This window comes from Rhinatrema bivittatum, chromosome 10 (genome assembly GCF_901001135.1).
Source record: "Rhinatrema bivittatum chromosome 10, aRhiBiv1.1, whole genome shotgun sequence".
In the NCBI taxonomy this organism is placed as follows: Eukaryota; Metazoa; Chordata; class Amphibia; order Gymnophiona; family Rhinatrematidae; genus Rhinatrema; species Rhinatrema bivittatum.
The window spans coordinates 58,176,083-58,197,461 of NC_042624.1; the positions used below are offsets into that span (position 1 = coordinate 58,176,083).

Consider the following 21,379-nt stretch of genomic DNA (forward strand, 5'->3'; position numbering starts at 1 on the left):
CTCTGACACGCGTGTCATAGGTTAGCCATCACTGTCCTAAAGTATAGTGACATAACTGATTTGGAGAAGCACATGGTTTCTGCTTTTATATTATAATCAATTTATCTCATTATACTCTACTGGAGGGTTTGTCCATGCTTGCTTAAATTCCATTCTGTTGGTTACCGCCTTATCAATAGAGGTACTCTCCTGACTCTCACCAGCTGTACTAGCAAATGGTGGCCAGACCCACTTGCCTTTAACTTGAAAATGTTGTGTCTTGTTCAGTGATGCACAAAGGCCCTTCCACTGCTATAAAGATGTGTAAGCAAGTGGCCCCAACCCTGTATGGTCACAAATGAATATGATGACTTTTAATGGAACTTTAATTGATAATAGTATCATAATAGGTACTTAATCCATAAAAGCCCAGTTCAATCTCCAGCTTCCACTACTGACTCATACAGTGAATCCTTACTTGTCAGGCTTCCCTGGAACACCCTACAGATCACATTACAAAGGTTGTCAAGAAATATATCTAAGTTGGTGCCAAATAGGGAGACACTTATGGGTCTATAAAAGTGGGAGAATCCACTGAAAGCAATACATGATGTATTATGAAACTCCCGTTGAGTTCCAATAATTTCAATATTCATGTGTTAATTTTTCTCTGTCTCCTTTCAACAGCACCCATTCTTCTCCCCTTATGCTATACCAGTTACTGGATGATGCACAACCAAACATTTAGCACAACGGAAGACTTTTGAGGTCTCTTTGGGTCTTTTTCCAAAACTCCATGCTGAAGGTCAATACAAGGTCATTGACTCCCAGATGAATTATAAAATATCTGGCAGGGGCAAAGCATCTATTCCTGTACTATAAAGGCAGCAGCATTTAGTCCATAACATCTCTCAGCATCTGATCCACTTCTGGTGTATTCCTTAGTTTCCTAGGCCAAGATTTTCACCATTTGATCTTGTGGAGGCTCTCATAGTTGCCCAAAATTCATAGGAGTAATTAACTGCATATCCATATTGTCTGAGTCGGCATCTGTGACTGGGTACCTCTTCACAACAAAAGATAAAAGGAGAAGTTGGTTATAGAAGAAAACTTCCAGGGTGATATAAGACCAGAAATGAGGAGTGCCATCTGTCTGGAGCCATGATCTTATTTTGTGGCATTCCTAACACTAATGTCAACATGGCTGCTCCTATTCAGCAGTGTGTTCCAAAATGACACACATCCAGGCATAATTCCACTAAAACCATTTTCAGAACCCTTTGGGACTGAAATATGGTTAATGGAGTCCCATCTGCAAGAACCAAGAGTTACAGGGTCTTACTGCTCAAAATCTGAGTGGGTAAGATTGCAAACCTTTAATGCCTCTCAGTGTTATAACTGTCTCTTTGCCATACTGGTCAGCCTTGAACTTGTGCAGCGAGATACAGAGCATCCCCAGAGACATGACCACATCATGCTTGCCCCTGAGGACCAACTCGCATCTAAAGACACAAAAAATGGCAAACGAAAAATCGCATGCAAATAGTATAACTGTGGAACTATTGGAACAGATAGAGGGGAGGAACTCATAAGAACAGTAGAAATGCCATGCTTGGTTTTGTTTGTAAGTATTACTATCCATAATGTAAGGTATGGGAGTAACCTGCACGGAGTGGCAGTTGCTGCCATGTGAAGCTTGCTAGGCTGACTGGATGGACCATGTGGTCTTTTTCTGCCGACAATACTATGTTACTATGTTACCATGATAAATAGCACAGGTCCCAATGTAGACCCCAGGAGCACTATGACTTTTCTCCATTCATAAAACTGACCATTTGGTCCTTTCATTTTTCTGTCTTTTATCCAGTTACCAATCCACAACAGACATTACCTCTGATCTGATAACCTCCCAATTTCCTGAGGATTCTCTCATGAGGGATTTTGTCAAATACCTTCTGAAAATCCAAGTACACTGTATCATCTGTCTTAGCTTTGTCCTCATGATTATTTACACCTTCGAAAACAATCTAATAAATTGGTAAGGCAAGACTTCCCTGTGCAAAATCCATATTGGCACTCCTCCATTAAAACCTGTCTATTTATGAGGTCAGTAAATTTTGTTTTTAAGAATAGCTTTGACCATTTTGCCGAGCACAGTCTATACTGGATCACCCCTGCAGCCCTTTTTAAAAATTATCATGTTGGCCACCCTTCAGTCTTCTAGTACCATGGCTGTTTTAAATGATAAGTTGCAAATCACCAGAAAGAAGTTTGCAATTTCACCTTTTAGTTTCTTTGTCGTTGGGTTCTCAAAATAGTGGAATCTGGTTACCATTTGTGCTCCTCCTGTCCTATAGTGTTGCACCCATGTTTATTCAATCTGGATCCATCTCACTTAACCCAGCTCTGTTTTGAGATGAAGGCAATTCTCAATCAGCGGGTGATAGAAACTGACCCTCCCAAAGATCTTGACAAAGGGGTTCTACTCCCACTGTTTCCTTATCCCCAAAAAGTCCGCAAACTACAAGGATTAGTTCATTACTCTCTATAACTGCAGTTTATTTATTTATTTTATTTATACTTTTTAAATTCTGCTGCCTCCAAAAGATGTTCAGGGTAGATCACAAAATAATGTCCACAACAAAGTGGTGCGCCGCACTTACCCCAAGGTTTTGCCAAAAATAGTTTCCACGTTTCACTCGAATCAAGCCATTGTTTTGCCCACATTCTTTCCAAGTCTTCATTCACAGTAAAGGGGAGAAGGCACTTCATTGACTTCATTGTGGAATTCACTTCCTATTGAATTAAGACTGGAAACGTCTACTCAAACCTTCAAAAAGAATTTAAAAACTTTTCTATTCCTAAAATCTTTTCCAATATAGTTATTATAATTATATATTAATTTTTACTCTACTTATTCTTTTTCATTTTTCCTCTCCACTATAATTCTCTCTATTATTCTATGTAACACAATTATTTTTATATTCTTCACATTGTAACTGTTTATCTTTTGTGTTGTATGTGAACCGATGTGACGGATATGACTGAATGTTGGTAGACAAAAAACAAATAAATAAAAAATAAATAAATAGTCTGTAAAAGGGCCTTGGCATATTATCTGAAAAGAACTTAGCCAGGCTTCTCAACTTCGTCTCTTATGATCCTAACAGACTGGAATAGCTGTTGGCAAGAGCCCACTGTCCAACTGGCTAGTGGACTGTTTCACCATCGTTATGCTGTGGCTGACCTCTAGATACCATACTATCAGGTCGATCCAGTAAGGCCGCACCCACAGTTCTCTTCACTAACTCCCCGATACTCTCCTCTAATCACATGCAAATGCATGCCGCGGCTTTAAAGCGGTAGGGAAGGGTTATGGCCGCGTAACCCATTTTACTGTATAGGCGCTTAATACAGCGCCTATACAGTAACCAGGGTGCGACGGTACCTGTCATTTCAAATGTCATTTGGAATGACAGGAACCAGGAAGTGTAAAAAAACACGAAAAGTCTTTGTTGCTTCGTCGCTGTGTCTCTCCTCCCGGAGCAGGGCGCGAAAGCAGCCTTGCTCCGGGAGGAGGTGAGGCACAGCGGCGAAGACAGACGGGAGAGGAGAAAAAGCAGAGCCGAGCAAAGCGAAAGCGTGCAGCAAGCCGGCGAAATAGACCTGCGAGCAGAGGCAATAGCAGCGGTTCGGTAAGCCTGGCACCCTCCTTGATGTAGTACGTCCCGGATGCCCCCCCTCCCCAGCGCGCCCGCCACTACCCCTTTCATCAGCTGCATCCACTGCGACCCGGCAGTCCCGTGAGGCCTACAAAAAAAAAAAAAAAATCCCCGGCTCCCGCGCCCCCGCACTGGCCCGCCGACTCTACCCCCCCCCCCCCCTCCTCCCGATCGGGCAAGGAGGCGGTGGCGACGAAAACCAAAGCAATTTTTTTTTTTCAAAAAGCAACATCACACATTGCATAAAATAATTTCTCCAGCCTTAAAGCGACTTACTTTTGGGATCTGTCAAGTAAGTCGCAAAAGTAACTTACTTTTCTGAAGCCATCACGATCGTAGCTCAAGACGAAGATGGCCGCCTGCACGGGGGAAAGCGTGCAATTGGCCGCTGAAGACGTGAGGTCACGTCTTCAGCGGCCAATTGCACGCTTTCCCCGTGCAGGCGGCCATCTTCGTCTTCGTCCGGAGGAGCTAAGATCATGTTCCTGATGGCTTCAGAAAAGTAAGTTACTTTTGCGACTTACTTTTGGGATCTTGACAGATCCCAAAAGTAAGTCGCTTTAAGGCTGGAGAAATTATTTTATGCAATGTGTGATGTCGCTTTTTGAAAAAAAAAAAATTGCTTTGGTTTTCGTCGCCGCCGCCTATCTGCCCGATCGGGAGGAGGGGGGGGGGGGGGTAGAGTCGGCGGGCCAGTGCGGGGGCGCGGGAGCCGGGGATTTTTTTTTTTTGTAGGCCTCACGGGACTGCCGGGTCGCAGTTGATGCAGCTGATGAAAGGGGTAGTGGCGGGCGCGCTGGGGGGGGGGGGGGGGCATCCGGGACGTACTACATCAAGGAGGGTGCCAGGCTTACCGAACCGCTGCTATTGCCTCTGCTCGCAGGTCTATTTCGCCAGCTTGCTGCACGCTTTTGCTTTGCTCGGCTCTGCTTTTTCTCCTCTCCCGTCTGTCTTCGCCGCTGTGCCTCACCTCCTCCGGGTCGCAGTGGTAGCATGGCGCTGTGAGGGGGGCGAAAGGGTATATACCCATGAACGGATTTGAGTGGGAGCGCTCTGTGAAGCGGGACATGCCCGTGAGGGGCATAATGGGTGAATGCAGCTGATGAAAGGGGTAGTGGCGGGCGCGCTGGGGGGGGGGGCATCCGGGACGTACTACATCAAGGAAGGTGCCAGGCTTATTGTTTTATTGTGTTTGAGTATCTTAAGCGGTGTCGATGGATTTGTTACACAGTCCTAACTCCTACTAGGGGGAGGCGGTAAACTAACAGGTTAAGGCTGCGGCAAAACAGCGCGTTCCTAAGGAGATAATATCAGCGCCCGTTACAGTATCGGAGGGGAATAGCTAATTCCTTCATTATACAGCTTTTTTGTTCATTTACATGCTGGGTGCGGAAAGGGTTAGGTGTTTATTTTAGGAAGTGCTAAGGACGCGTGAAACTGGAGACTGTATGGCTGGATGGCCTTACTCGTCTGTATTGTGCGCTCCCAGCACGTTACAGACGGGCAATCTTTAACTGCACGTTACTGGATCGACCTGTGAGTATGTCAAGGCTTATCAAATAAGAGCCATGGCTACCTCAGTAGCTCATCTTAGAGCCGTGTCCATTGAAGACATCTATAAAACTGCAACTTGGTCAACAGTTTACACCTTCGCATCCCATTACTGTCTGGACAGTCTCTCAAGAAGTGACTAGCTTTGGGCAAGCAGTTTTGTGCAGCCTGTTCACACAGTTGTCCACTCTCCACAAGAGTGTCATCCAGTTTCCTTTTCAGTAAGTGCTCTGCCATGCAATCCTCAGCTTGGGACTGCCCACTTGTCATAGCTAATTCACCACTGTTTGCTGATGGAGAAAGCAAGTTTGCTTCCCATAAATGGGATTTGCTGTTGGCAACAGGATGAATTAGCCATACTTAATACCTGCCTTCCTCCCTGGAGAGATGACTGGCTAACTAAAGCTAAGCTATACAGTCGACTGAGGGTTGAGGCAGTGTGCTTGCAGGTACTCCCACGTACGCTCAATGGCAAAACTTTACTGAAGTAGAGAGATGAGTCTGCTCAGCGCTGTCAGATAACATCACCCACATGTCATGACTAATTCATCCTGCTGTCTACAGAGAACTCAATTTACAGTAAGAAAACTTGCTGCATCTTCATTAGTATCTTAGATCATCCTTTTTTTTTTTTTTTTTTTTTAAGCTCATAGGACATTATGGACTCCAGTCAAAGTGGCTAAAATTAAAAGCCAAGAAAATGTGCTGGTTCTGTAATGCACATTCAGTGATCCTATCATATATGCTGTATTACTTTCCTATAATTTAATGTTCTAGGTCCATACTGCTGCCACTCTTTGCAGTGCCCTATTTAAGTCTTTTTTTTTTGTAGTGCTGAAAAGCATAATATCATTAAATAAAAAATAATAATAAAAATAATAATAATAAATATGTTTGGGAGGCCTAAGAATGGCAACTTGCTGTTTCGAAGCATCTTTTTTTGGGATGCCTTTTTGGAAGCGACCCTCATCCCCTTAGGCTTGGATGGGAAGGGTGCTGATTTGGCTATTAGACCTACCCTTACCCTTGAGTTTTTTTATGGGACCTGAAGCAGAAGTCTAGTTCCTCTGCCTAGTATTACAGCATTATTCCTGGTTGATTTTTCTTTTTTTTTAATGTTTTGTAATTTTTTTTAACTTCTTTTTTTTATTCTGACAAGGGTTGCTGGACCTTGGGTTTCCTCCCCTTTTTTTTTTTTTACTTGTTTTCCTAGTCTTGCCTCTTTAAGGAAAAGCTGGCCTCAATAGGACATTGAGGCGTAGCTCCTTTAAGCAGCAGCCAATGTGTCGGTCTCTTCTGAGATATAGCTTCTTTAGGTAGCAACTTTTTAAAGATTAGTACATGCCTTAAACGGCTGTTACTTTGGAAGCAGTATCTGCTTCAAAAGTCCATCCTTATTTTTTTTTATATTTTATAATGTGGTACTGCAATAATAGGAACCTGGATTCCCATGCTATTGCATGGAAGCAATTCCCGAAGTAGCATCACATTATGCTGTCCAGACCCACTATTTTTCGTGAGCTTGTTAAAGCCAAAATGAATGCTAAAGCTTTACTGGGCTCACTGCCATAAAATCCCCTCTATGCTAACCAGCTTGAACCAGCCCATGGTGGAATAGAGATTAAAAAGTGGCATGGGAGCTCGGCCAGTACCGTCTTTGAAGTTGCTGGGAGTGGTGGGGCAAGTGGAGCTTTCGCTCTCCTACCCTCATCTGATTTGAGCTACTTGAGAAGGGGTAATGGGGGGGACTCAGTGGACCATTCATCTTTTTTCCTGTTAAGGTAGGAGAGCTAGAAAGTGGGTCTTATGACTGGGGGGGGGGGGGGGGGGTGGTAGGAGGCCAGTGGGCCTCCACTGGTAAGGTGGGGGAGGTGGGTGGCAGGGTTCAGGGGTTGGGGGGCCAGCAAGCCCCCACCTTTGCACATGTTTTGGAGGAGGGCGTCAGGGCCAACCCAGCCCCTTCATGTTCTGTGTGGGGAATGCATGCAGGGATGGCATCTGGGCCTGCTGGCACCTCCATCCCAAGGGAAATGGGTAGAAAATCCCCACTGCTAACTGGCTCTTTCACTTCAGATAGGTAACACAGGAGATTTGCCTGCAACTAGCTTGGGTGTTGCATTTTTTTTTTTTTGTGTGTGTGTCAACATTCAAATTAGTACTGAGGGCCATACTATTGAAATCTTAGCATGCCCTGGATAAAAATATATTACATGGAGAAGGGTAATTTCCCAAAGTCATTTACTCAGATAAGTAGGCTGCAAGAAAAGTGCCCACTCTGTATGGGGGATCAACAGTGTACGACTTCTACCTGCAGGAAAAGCAGGTGGGCTCAGAGGGAGGTAACAACATGCATAGCTGTTCATTTTCCAAACTATCCGCATTCTTTCTCAGGAACAAAATTTCATTAGAAACAAAAAGTGTAACATCTTTTTCTCTAGACAGTTTTCCAGGAGAGAATAGGCTTCCTATTTTCTGTTCGTGAATCGGTACTAAGTTCATGAGGAAAATTACCTGCAGATTTTATAACAATCCACATAGTTTGTAAAATTGCATATCCCCCCCTCCCCCCGGCATGCTAAGTGGGGCTTTCAAGTGCATGTAAAAATTGTACTGAGTTGCATGCTATGCCCTTTTTAGCGCATATTTTATTGTATAGGACCCAATATACTATCTGGTATGCACAACATTAACTGCATTCAAGAAACTGTTTCCATTCTAAGATGACTTCCCATAGCTCGAAATAATTTCAGTCTGGTCTCCTTTTTGGTTTGATGCATTCTGGCTGATATACAAGTTAAATGCAAATGTCCAGCTTCTAATTTTTTTTTATAACCTACTTTTTAGCAAACATGCAACTCAATGTTTATCTGCTGACTTATTTCATCTTTTTCCTCCTACTATGTCTCATGTTCTGATGCTAAAAAGAAAATTGACTGGTGACACAAGATCCTTTGAGATGAAGTTGATTATCTTTGAGGCACTCAGAAAGTAGTTTAACAAAATTTTCAGGCCTTGAGTGGAGATAAGATGGGTAACCTGATAAGAGAACAGTTTAAGTATTTGAAGTCCACCAGGAAAAGAGTAAATGTTTACATAATTTGTATGGGGTTTTTTTGTGTGATTGTAAATGGCAGTCAAAAGCAGTAAATTTGCATTTAAAAAGAAAGACTGATTCTGAATTTTAGTGTTTTCCCACATTGGGCTTCTTATGACTATCAGTCTCATTCCATTTTACATCTTGTGTGGTCTTTCAAGGGTCCATTTATAGAAATTAAATTTGGGCTTTCATGTAATAATTATAGTTGAATAAAGATTAATTAATTTAGAAAAGCAGGGGGAGTAATCTCATTGCATATACTGTATTGTATCTTGGTAAATTGAATTGATTTGATTTGAAATCTGAAGGGCATTTCTTATATGGATGATGAAGCATCTGTTATGGTAAAACCACCTTCGTGACTTGTTAGCACCAAAATCGAATTAGTAAATTCCAGTAACGCTGCAAAATTACTTTTTACGAGATCTTGTCCACCCTCTTTGGGGGACATAGACAAGCCTGTTTTCGTGAAAAAGAAACAATTATTTCCCAATTATCTTGCACATTCTGCACAGTACAGTACGGTAATTGTTTGAGGAAATGATGCACCAGATTAATAACATTCTCAGTATTAACAGTTCTGGCTTTGAATTCTGCAAGAAATGACAGAAAGAAGAAAAATTGTGTTACGCTACACTTTTTCTTTTATATTCAGTTTGCTAATCATTGTTGAAAGGGTTTAAATTTAGTCTATATTTAGGAAAAGTCTGATTTGATTTCTCTGTCTTTTTCTTTTAGTGCTCCTATGCCATATCTGATTGGAGTTCACTTAAGCTTAATCGAAGTAAGAATATTTCAGATTCCTTTTTGCATTATTGTTCCTGATTAAAAATAAAATGTGCTATTGTAGATTCTTTGTGTATGTGTGTGTTTTGGGGGTTTTTTTAGTGCAAAATGGGGATGCTAGTTGTAAAGCACTTGTGAAGCCAGTTCACCGGAAGCCTACAGTAGATTTTATGTGATATGGCTGCTTTATAGAACATAGTTGATTTACATAGTACTATACTGTCAGTGAGGGGGTTCACAGTCAAAACAAAATAAGTGATATTTTGATGAGATAGGTTGAAAGATCTCTACAACAGTGTGCTCACAATTCAGTTTTAATACTCAGTGGGCTAATACAGACTGCATACCTGATGACCATGTAATTATTGTAAGGTCGTATCACTATAATTACAGTTATACCATTATAATTTATATAATATTCAGGGACAAACAAAATACATATTTTATTTTAAAATAAAAAGTTGTTTTATTCCTATCATGTTTTGGTTATTTTTATTGCAACTTCAATCTATCATAAGCCAACAATCATTGTTAAAATTGCCTTGCTATTTGTTTGTGTTCACCTAAACAATAACTGCATTCAAGAATTTTATAAAGCGGTTTAAAAAATGCAGGCGTTATGATTTATCTGTCAACATCTGGCAGTGGATCAAAATTTTTTAATGAGTAATCAGCTAATGAGACATTAACCAATCACAGTGTAAGTTTAACAATGCCAATGATGTCATAGTGTGCAATGTGCCTGCTGAACTTAAAGCCGAATTGATTGACCAGAGAGCAAAAAAAAAATTAAAACAAAAAAAAAGTTCCATTTTTTTATCTAAAAAGCAAAATCTATGTGGATTTTTTTGTCTCTAGAGATTTCATGGTTTCAATAACACACTCCAGAGTGTGAATTAAAGAATTTTGGCACACTTCCTGCATACTGAAGGCACTATACCATTAACCTCATTCTTCACAACGCATCCTTGAGCATGTGTCAGAATCCTTTAATGAACTGTTTCTTATTACCTACCGTACCTGGTTACCCAGTTCATTTGCTGTCATGTGCCATACTCCTAGTCTTGTGTTATTTTTGCATTAATGAGGCAGCTATGACCCTCTAGAAATTCTGTCAAAAGCCAGTATTTTACTCTTAATATTCTGTGAGATTTATTATTTCAAATAAATGGATTTTCTTTTTTTAGGGATTTGTTTCTAGTGGTCAAAAACAGATTAGTTTCTGTATTTGCATTCATTAGCAGTTAGCCATGGCTAAATTAGCAGTAGTGCCAAATAAATTCTTTTATAATAAATTGGTTAACTAAGACAAACAAGGTTTTCTCTTTTTCCAGTGATACTAATCACACTGATGGATTAAGTGACCTTTTTCTGCACATAATCTGAATAATTTTCTCCAAAGCTCTAAGACTTTCTTATTGGTGTTAGAGCCATTTGATCCATTCACCCTCCATGACTTCTTGGCCTTTTGATGCAGATCAAGTGAAGTGTCTGAGCTATGAACATAAAAAGCAAGTGGCTGGGTCAGAATAGAGGCCAATGTTGCAGAAATTGTGTAAACCACGTAAAACCTATGTCTTAATGTTAAATTGTATATCTAAGAAATGGAAATAAATAATGAATCCATATTTTATGGGATTGCCCTGAGATCAAACCCTTTTGGAAGAGAATTAGGACTGATTGAGGCAACTAAAACTGCCAAGAAATAGTGATTGAGGGTCTAGAAATTTTTTTAAATAAATAAAAGGTACAAAGCCACAAAGTGGCTGGACCAAAATATTCCTACCATAAACCAATGAAGAGTTAGAATTTCTAAAATAAATAATATGGAAAAGTGTGCATACTGTTTGTTTAATCAAATGTGTGAATTTGAGAATGCGTGATAGGCTGACAGAATTTATGAAAGTAGGAATGTTGTGTAGCAACACAAAGGTAAGAAAATAAATGCTCAGTCTGAAAAGTGAGGGCTGTAGTTTTTCTCTTAAAAAAAAAAAAAAAAAGTTTTCTCAAGCTGATGATGATATAGTCAAACATTACGCATGCAGAGTCATGCATTTGGGGTACATAAATCCAAAGGAGAGAGGACCTCGGGGGTTGATAATGTCTGATGATCTGAAAGTAGCGGAGCAATGTGACTAGGGCCAGAGGGAGAGGCATAGCCAGGAGGGAGAAGGAGGTGATAATGCCCCTGTGCCGGTCCTTGGTGAGGCCTCACCTGGAGTACTATGTTCAGTTCTGGAGCCCGTATCTGAAAACAGGAGGATAGAAGTGGTCCAAGAGCATGACATCTGCACCGAAAGACTTATGAGGTGAGACTTAAGGATGTAACTATATATGTACTTTAGAGGAGAGAGATGGGGGGATATTGTACAGACTTAAATACCTGAAAGGGAATAATAATGCACAATAATTGAAACTTTTCGAATGGAGAAGAAGCTGCAGAACCCGGGGGGGGGTAGATGCAGGGAACAATGTCAGAAAATATTTTCTAAAAAGAACATGGGATAAGCACAGAAGATGGAAATAAAGAAACTGGTAATCTGTGGTAGCTTTTGTGTAATATTTCTGCATGAGAGTAACCTGCATGGACTGACTGTTATAACCCTAAACAGAAACATGGGGGTAGTCTGAATGGAATGGCAGTATCAACCCTAATCACCTTACTGGGCAGACTGGATCTTTTTGACCTTCATGTGCTATCATTTACTATATTACTGGGTTATAAAATGAGTCTGTGGATTTCTCAACTCTGTTTGAAACATAATACAAAATAGGTGAAAGTGGATGAAAGATTGTACTTGTTCATTATATCTGCTTATCTGCAAAATCAGAATAAATAGTTATAAAAGATCACTTTTATATTTTGATATTCATCAAACTGTTTTTCATGTCAGCTGCTTTGCAGGCTTTCTTTCTTTGTCTGCTGGTAGCATGTCATGTTACTTGCTGTGAACTCACCTTGCACACCAGGAAATTACCTTGAGGGTTGCTCTAGACTTCGGAAATAAGTCAGCTCTTGCTAATGTGTAAATTGAGATAGGCACTGGAGCTGGGATGACTTTTATAGGTCTCAGCTTTGCACAAACTGCATTGAGGTCTTTTCCAGTGCCAGGCCAAATTAAATGGTTCCCAAGCTTGAAACAACTATTTTTTTATAGTCACAACATGCCTTGCTGCCTTCATTCCAACTCTGGGGAAAGATGCTAACTTCAAATCAGATGGGTCCTATCCTCATAGTCCCTCTGTTGATCATATTGAACTTGATGTCAGTACCTGTGCAAGATACTTTTATGGGATGACTCCACATGATTCAATCCTAGTGAACACTGAAGTTATATTGGTTTTAGGCCACTAAGTTCCTCAAAGATCACTTCAAGTCCCAGATGATTTATGAGCTAGACTGGCCTGGTTATAGTAACATTCCAAATTGGTCCTGGATTTTTCCTTATGAAATCCAGATGCTTAAATAAGTCTACCAATCCAGTCTGGACTAGGGAGATAAAGTAGAGGAGCATCACACTTGTGCTCTTGTCCCCGGCAGAAAATGAAATGTCATATCAGTTTCATGGAAATGAATGATAAAACTGTTTCCAGAAATTTCATAGGCAGCAAAATTGTCCTAATTAATGCAGACAACAAGTAATCATGCACAAACTGAATAAAAGCAGAGAAGCAGTATCTGGTCTTTTGTGTCCAGAGACCATTAAGGTACAGAATTGGGCATTGTCTCATAATATGGTTGTAATAGCCACTTATCTGGAAAGTAAAGAGAACATCCTTGCCGACTAGGTAGCTCAAGACCTTTTGTGACCCGATAAATGGTTTCTACTCTAGGAAGTGGTAAACCAGATTTTTCTGAGTTGCAGAAAATTGAGATAAATCTTTTTGACAATCTTGAAGAGGACGATTCCAGTGATCCAGGAGGAAACTGAAAATGTAAGATACTCATACCTCCCTTCCCTGGGGAGCAGGACTCTGGAATCTTATCCACCAATACCTCTGGTGTAGAGCATACTCAGAAAACATAGGAGAGAGAATAGTACCATCAAACCCTTCTGACCTGATAGGATCTCCTGATGGAGATCTTTCAGAACCTAGAGCACTTTCTTCCACTTCAGCTTCCAATCCCTGTTCTTCACTATGTGGCTGCTGAGAAGCTAGAATTTGGTAGATAGGTTGTGTCCGAGAAGGAGACTCAAATCTTCTTAGCTGCTTGTGAAGAGTTTGCCAGGTGGTTACTCAACTTGTTATGAAAGAAAGAAAGTTCCTGGATTCCTTTTCTCGATCCTCACAAAATATGCTTCCATATCTCGTGTATTTGTTGGAGTCTAACTTGAAATATATCTTCTTCACGGTCCAGTTATCCTCAGTTGGTGCTTGAATATGCATATGAAACCCACCTTACCTTCTAGCCTTTGGCTATTTTTAAGAGGTGCCTCATATATTTGGTACTTCCATTCAGACACACTCTGTTGGGGGACTTCACTGTGGCTTTTACCAAGGAGTCATTTGAAGTCGCAGAATCAGTGATCTTCAGATCCAGTAACTTACCTGCCTTCTGTGTTCTGCAAGGACAAGATGCTACTTCATACCCAAAGATTTTGCCTAAAATACTACTGGAATACCATCTAAACTAATCATCCTTCTAACATTTTGCCCCATTGACAAGATATTCTGCACTGTGTCATGGAGTTCATTTCACAAATTACCTAATCATCATTGCCTTGGCACTGCCTTGCCTCAAATTTTAGCAGACAGTGCGACAGAGTTCTTCTCAGGATAATGCATAACTCTTTCAGGACCTATTTTTGTTGTTGTTTTTCTCTTATTTCTGTTTTTGATTTTCTCATGTTTTACTCATAATACTGTTGTACCAGCGTTAATGACTATTGTTACTTTATCTTTGACTGAAAGCATTTTGCATCTAGCCTGAAGCGGGCCTCCATACAGCCTTTAATTAAAAAAGCCTGGCCTAGATCCTTCTGACTTGCATCCTGTCTCTTCACGGTCCTTCTTAACAAAGGTTGTTGAAGCCTCTGTATTGAAGCAACTTGATGACTTCCTGCAGGACCAGCAGATTTTAGATCCTTTCCAGTTTGGATTCTGTAAGGGATTAAGTATGGAGATGATATTGCTCTCCAACTGTGACATCATTTTTCAAGGATTTGACTGTGGGCAGGGGTTTTTGTTGGCTCTTTTACTCACCTCTGCAGCATATGATTCCATTGATCATGAGATCTTATTATTTCACTTGCGCAAGTATGAAATCTCAAGAGTGGTTCTTGGTTAGTTCTGCTCCTATCTTAGTGACCGAATACATCGTATTGCTAGTGCATCTAACCACTCAATATGGCAGACCTTGGAAACCGGTGTCCCCCAGGGCTCAGCCTTGACAGCCACACATTTTAATATCGGTTTGGTACCCATCTCTAGACTCTTGGTTGGGCTCAATGTGGGATATCAGATATATGTGGATAACATTAAATTTTATTTTCTTTTGGCATCTTCCTGGTCTGCCACAGTCACCTCTTGGCTTTGGGAAGTTAAAAATTGGCTAAAGTCACAGAATTTCGCTGCACGCTTCATCTCAGACCTGGGTAGAAGAGCCCACATCATGCCAGTTCTGATTGATATTCATTGGCTGCCAGTCACTTGGCGTGTGCAGTAGGTACAAGGTTGCACTGCTTATACATAAACTGCCTGGGAATGATTCTCCCTTATGGACCAATTCAGTGTTACAGCTATACAGTCCGGATCGGATATTTAAGGTCCTCAAAAAGAGGCCTATTAGACATTCCTTCTGTCCGCTGTGTGAGACTGGATAAAACTCGTGAAAGAACTTTCTCAGTCTCAGGCCCAGCACTGTGGAACTCACCGCCTGTTGCACTGTTTGTCAACCTGCACCAAAGAGTTCAAAAGGTTGCTGAAAACTCATTTATTTGAGTTGGCTTTTATGTCTTAGGCCTTTTTGAAATGCTGTGAGTTGGTGGTCAGTGTTAGGGCAGGCACTGGCCATTATTGACTTGCTGTTGATCTTCTATTTTATTTGGCCTCTGTTTATATTTGTTATTGTTTTTATATATGATTCTGGATGCTGCTTAGGACTGTATATAAGTGGCTTATAAGAACTTTTTAATAAATATAAATTCAATTTAAAAAAAAAACCTCTGCAAAGAAATTTCTCTGTGTTTACTATACATTTTTCTGCATCTACCCATCCCATTGCCACTTGTTTTGCTTCAGATAGTCCATAGTAAAATTTTTCACAGTGTTACCTTTAGTAGGATGCCTTCTTTGCAGAAAGTTTCATTATTTTGCCGTAATTAGATGATTGCAGAATAGCAATCAGAACATCCTGACGGAGTTACACAATCCACCTAACTGCAGTTCTGGTAATGGTTTAGTTTTTCTTCTTACTGTCACTGTAACAAAAAGCCTGAGGATCGTTGGGCTCTGATGACTAGTGATTTTGAGTTAACTCTTAGGTTTGGGATCAGTTGACTTTCAACCGGACAATTAAGAGGTCATGGGATGCAGCAGACTAGTACTGTGGGGAGTCTTTTCCCCACATCAGAAGCATTGCTATGTGCTTAAAAGGTTAGGGATATATATCCATCCCAGGGTCCACTGCACTGTCAACATTCCACATCCTCTACATGTCACCCCTAAGCACTGCAGGCCCTATCTAAGGACACTCACACACTTTTCCGTTGTTTTTCCCTTCCCCCTTGTCCAGTGGTTGAAAAGAGTGGGAAAACTATATGCATAGCATGTACTCAGTATGAAATGAAAGAACCCAGTGCTTTCCCCACTTGTTATGGTGGAAAGAATTATGTAACAGGGTTCTGCCTGCCTGTGGACAAAATAATTCTCTAAAGAAGGGCTCGGAAAGTCCCTAAATTTGGAATGGAAGAGGAAAATATGAATATCTCAGACATGTTTGAAACATCAGGTCAAAAATTCTTCATTGCTTTCTATGGGAAGCAGTTAAAGCTGCATAATGTTGCTGACCACTCCATTCAAAACCCCCTCCCTATACTTCAAAATATTTAAACCTAAGGTTCATAACTTTCCCTAGACATCATCTGATTTCACCTCAAGATATGCTATGGGAATATATTCAGCATATATTGAAAATGCCATTACAGTCTTTGCCCCCTATATCAAAAATATATTATATTTCTTCGAAATCAAACAAACGAAGTAATAAGATCAGTAGAAGAAGAATCTTTAAATTTAACAGCAGTGATTGAAGCCACTTTAGATACTGTAATTACCACAAGGGCCACACTTAATGTTACCTTTGCCTGTGCCATGGATAGAGATGCAATTTTTAGATTCTTTATGAGAAATCGATTAATATTATTCCATGGTGAAAAAGTGTGGTTATATCCAGATTTATCTAGGCAAACACAAGAAAAAAGGAAAAAATTCTTAGTATTAAGGTCAGAAGTGGTAAAGATAGGCAAAATGACATTAAAATATCCCTGTAAATGTGAGATTGTTTGGCAGAATAAGAAATATATATTTTTTGAAGTATCACAATTACAGAGTTTTCTAGCGTCTAACCCCCAAGAAATTGTAACCGAGGCTGTCGAAGCTGTTGAAAAGTGACTGTTGTATGTCTCTTAATTTCAATTGTTATCAGAAGGGATCGTGTTTTCTTTCTCTTTCTGCTTTTCCTCTTATATCGCTCTATTTTCTTAATCCTTTCCTGGATATTACTTTTAACATTTTGAGACGGATAGACGATTTACTGTACTCTTAATTGCATCACTGTATTGCATCTTGTCCGATTATAATTGTAATAGTAATAAATGAAAATGCAATAAATTAAAAATTAAAAAAAAACAAACCCCCTCCCTCCAGCAACTTGACCTAGACTAAAAAAACACACATACAAAGGGAAAAAAGCATGCGACAACTGGCAAAAGATGGTATACCTTTCTCACAACATACACACACACACACACACACACACACACACACAAATATCAGTCGTCATGCCTCTGAAAACACAGACTCACCCCACACACACATACCTAACACAATCCCTAAATGCCACATACACAAACAAAATCTATAGATGCACCTCCTCACTCCCACATGCACGCACATCCCATACCCCTCACCTACATGCATCACGCACCTATATATGCCTGCCACCCCATATACCATCTCATAAATACCCGACACACACATCCCTATATATACACATTGTAACTTCAGCATATGCCCATCATAAGCACGCACACCCTACACATTCCCTTAGAACAAACAAGCCACAAACACACACAAACCCCCTCAAGCAAACACCCCGTACACCCACCTGAAACATCTACAAGCTTCACACACATCTACAACCCTTTCCACATATCAACCTTCTCACATACATGCACATAAACACACATATGTAAAAGAAGTTTATCACTGTTCATGTATATCTGTGTGTATTTCTGTTATGTGTATGTAATTCACTCTTTCTTTCTTCCTTTCTAAAGTTTGATTTTGTTTTGTGGTAAGTAAGCAAACTAGGATAATGCTTCAGTTTTGTTCTGGGTAAAGCTGCTGAGGGGTACTTTTGGAATCAAATGCTTACTGACGCTTCACAGCCTCTCATTGCCTCCCCAAACAACACAATCTTTACCTGAAGCCATAGAAACACGCACAACCTGCACCTTCCAAGCCACTTTCTACACCCTTACCAGATCAACAAGTGGAAAAAGTATATTAAGGTATAACACGTACTCAGTATGTAACGTAAGCACCCCATCGCCCCCTTCTAGAAATCTCTTAGAAAGCATTCCCAAAGCCCTGCCTCAGCGTGTTTTCTCCACTTGTTTCTATCAATTACATTCTAGCAGGCTTAGATTTAAGCACAGGCATCAGAAGCAATTGCCCAGGCCACAAAAATTTGAAGTTAAGTAACTGGGCCAAAGAGGAGCCTGCTCCTACTTGCTTTAGAGTTGTGTTTGGGTGCCGATTCAAAGGGGTGCTGCTTTGTGACCCACTGGGCCCTTCCCCCCCCCCCCCCCCCCCACTGTCCGGTCCTGCCTATGGGCTCCAAAAGTTTTCATCTGGCCTTCCAGTCTAGCACCCCTCCGATTCCTTCCACCGCCTTCTCACGCTGTGAAGTACCTGGAAATTATTGAATATAATTACTTTGAGGTCTCCTCCTGCTCTATGAACATCGGTATCTCACTCCCCTTGTGAATTGCTCCCTCGGATTTCTGCTCCCCAAATGTATAACTTTATACTTGTGAATGAACATGATTGGTCCTCTTTGATTTTTTTTTTTTTCTAGCTGCTTATCAGGTTTTTCCTTTTTTCTTCAGGTGTTTTTCCTTACACTTGTTCTTTATTTATAGCGCATCTCCTAAAACAAATTAATACTGATAGTAGTACCATTCTCTTTGTTTTGGCATTTGCCAAGATTTTCATTATAAATCTGGGTTTGACATCAGCTCGGTGTTTAAGATGTCAAAATTGAAACAGGTTTCAAATGATGTCCTAATTGTTCTAAGACGCCACATCTGTGACTGGCTCCCACAATCGCTGTGTCAGATTTCCAGGCCCTTCTTACAATGTACTATTGTACCCGTTCCATTTCATGTCCCCCAGGGCCAGAAAATCCAGGAGCCACACTCCTTGGTTTCTTTTAGAATCAACTTGCTCTTTCTCTTCAGGAAAAACGAGAAAGTCTCTGCAAAGGGACTTAAATGGCTTTGAAAATTGCCCTTTTAGGGGTTGATTTTAAAAGGCAAGCATCCTTGTGTGTGTGGTTCTCAGCGTGTGCACATGGACGCGCTGATTTTATAACATGCGTGTTCCCTCCCAGTCCAATAAAGGAGCGGACTGGGAGGGAACTTCCTTACCCTTAACTCTATCCTTCCTCCCTCTTCCCCTCTCCTCCCCGACCCCCTAAACTAACCCTACCTATCCCCATTTTTTTATTTTTGTACTTACTTCTCCTCCGGAGAAGAAGTAATCTCGGCTCGCACTTCCCTGGGACAGCATCTAATGGCGTTGTCCCGGCCCGCCCCTTCCAGCAGTCCCCGCACTTGTGCGTGTATCGGGGGTTATGCGCATGGCCGGGCTCGTTTTGAAATGCGTGCGGTGCGCACAAGGCCCAGCCACAGGCGTAACCCCCGATTTTTACACGCACGGGCCTTTTCAAATTTGGACGATAGTGTAGTTATAAAATACTTAAAAACACATCAGAATGCGTTAACTTGAAGAGAAAAACTGAATTTGAGAATCTGGGATCCTAGGGTAGTACATGCTTTAGCGCAGTGGTCCCCAACCCTGTCCTGGAGGCCCACCAGCCAGTCGGGTTTTCAGGATATCCACAATGAATATGCATGAGAGAAAATGTGCATGTTATGGAGGCAGTGCATGCAGATGTTCTCTCATGCATATTCATTCTGGATATCCTGAAAACCCGATTGGCTGGTGGGCCCCCAGGACAGGGTTGGGGACCACTGCTTTAGTGTGCCCCCCATGCATCCCTGAGAAATAGCAATGCTGGGGATAATAGCAGATTGTATACTAGAGACGTGCAGTTTGAAATGAAATAGGAAATGTAAGCGATATTTCCTAATTCATTTTGTTTCATTTTCAAAATGGAAATTTTGTTAGTGTTTCTTTCATTTCATTTTGAATATTCAACAGTGACAAATTAAAAAAACAAACAAACAAAAAATCCCCCCAACCCCCCCCCCCAGATCCTGGTTCCTCCTCACCCACCTGCCAAACCCACTGACGAAAAGACCCGCCCAAACTCTTACCCCCCCCCCCCCCCCATTTCAGGTCCACAGGTCTTCCAGGGGCAGGAGCAATACCCATTCGCTTTTGCCCCACAGCTCTAGCTTTCCAAAATGCCCACGGTCAACCCGAGGCCAAACCCATTATGTTCTATGATAGATTGTGCCGTAACACAACTGCGCTGCCCTTATGGTGACCGTGGCCGTTTTGAAAAGCCAGAGCTGTGTGGGGGCAGGGAGTGACGGGGGATCGCTCCCGCCCCTGGAGGAGCCAGTGGCACCCACTCATGGTTGAAGGCTGGGGCAGGCAGAGTGGGGGGGGGGCCCTTTCCTTAAGCAGATATGGTGAGTGGGCGAGAGGGGTACTTTCATTTTATTTTGGTTTTCAGGGTTTTGTTTGTTTTTTTTTATCTTTTGTAAAATTTGTTGTGGGTAAGCAAAGCGACATAAATAAGAAATGAAATGAAAATAAAAAGGTAAATGAAACATTTTCCATGTGCACACACTCCTTTTTACGTGCTAGTGTGGGTTTGGCTCATGATGTTTGGTGTTAGTTGTAGCTTGGTAGCTAACATGGACCAATGGTATAAGATGATGCATCTTGTGACTTCGTGCTCACCAGGGTTTAGGGAAGCATTTTAAGCAATACCTCATCACAAAATTCAATCCATGAAGAGCACTCTGAGCCAGCTCTAAGAATTCTGGGATCTTTAGTCCTAGAGTTTGTATTGATAAAACTCATTGATAAATCCCAGAAAGGTAAGTAATTTAAACTTAAAAACCAGAGCTAACTCAGTGCCCTTATGAATTGGACTTAGCTAAGAGGTATAGTTTAATATATAAAATGAACAGTTTTGTGTAGGGTGAGTGTAATTTGGCATATGTATGTTTCAATTATTTAACAGTGTAAGGGGAATATTATTTTTTTCTAATTTTGCTATAATCTGTGCTGTGCCGTAAACAGAAAATTCTTTTTACCCATTTTTCTTTTTCTTTTTTTTTTCATAGCGAGTAAAAAGTAGATCATTGGAAGATGTTATTCTGTTAAATGTTGATACAAATACGCTAGAAACACCATTCAGTGACCTGAACAACCTACCTAGTGACGTGGTAAGTCTGAAAAGAATATCAAAGTTTTTCTACTAGTTAACTTGAAATACTAGTAGATTCTTTTTTTTTTTTTTTTGGTTTGTGATTTGCAATGGAGAATAAATTTAATATAGATGAGAAAAAGCATTGGCCCCCTTCCTTCCTCCCCCCCCCCCCCCCCCCAGGTTTCTATCCATTTTACAAACGAGGCAGTGTTGAATAGAATATCGTATCCCTCATTGTAAAAGCAGAATCATAATTATGAAGTGAGCTGCATTCATTAGGCAAGGCTGCTTTAAACACAAGAGTCTCTTCATCTCATTTTAATCATTATATTACAAAGTAGGCATTTCTGTCTGCCTCGTGGCATGTCTTGCTGGAGAACGAGCGTT

At 41.0% G+C, this 21,379-nt stretch overlaps 1 protein-coding gene across 3 annotated transcripts in view; it reads left to right on the plus strand.

The window, feature by feature from the left end:
- DENND1B (DENN domain containing 1B) overlaps positions 1-21,379 on the plus strand; it is a 505,088-nt gene that overhangs the window by 326,895 nt on the left and 156,814 nt on the right. For all 3 annotated transcript variants that reach the window (XM_029617745.1, XM_029617746.1, XM_029617747.1), the window contains 2 exons: positions 9,088-9,133; positions 20,907-21,008. In XM_029617745.1, the coding sequence (XP_029473605.1) occupies positions 9,088-9,133; positions 20,907-21,008 (148 nt within the window). The remainder of the gene's footprint in view (positions 1-9,087; positions 9,134-20,906; positions 21,009-21,379) is intronic.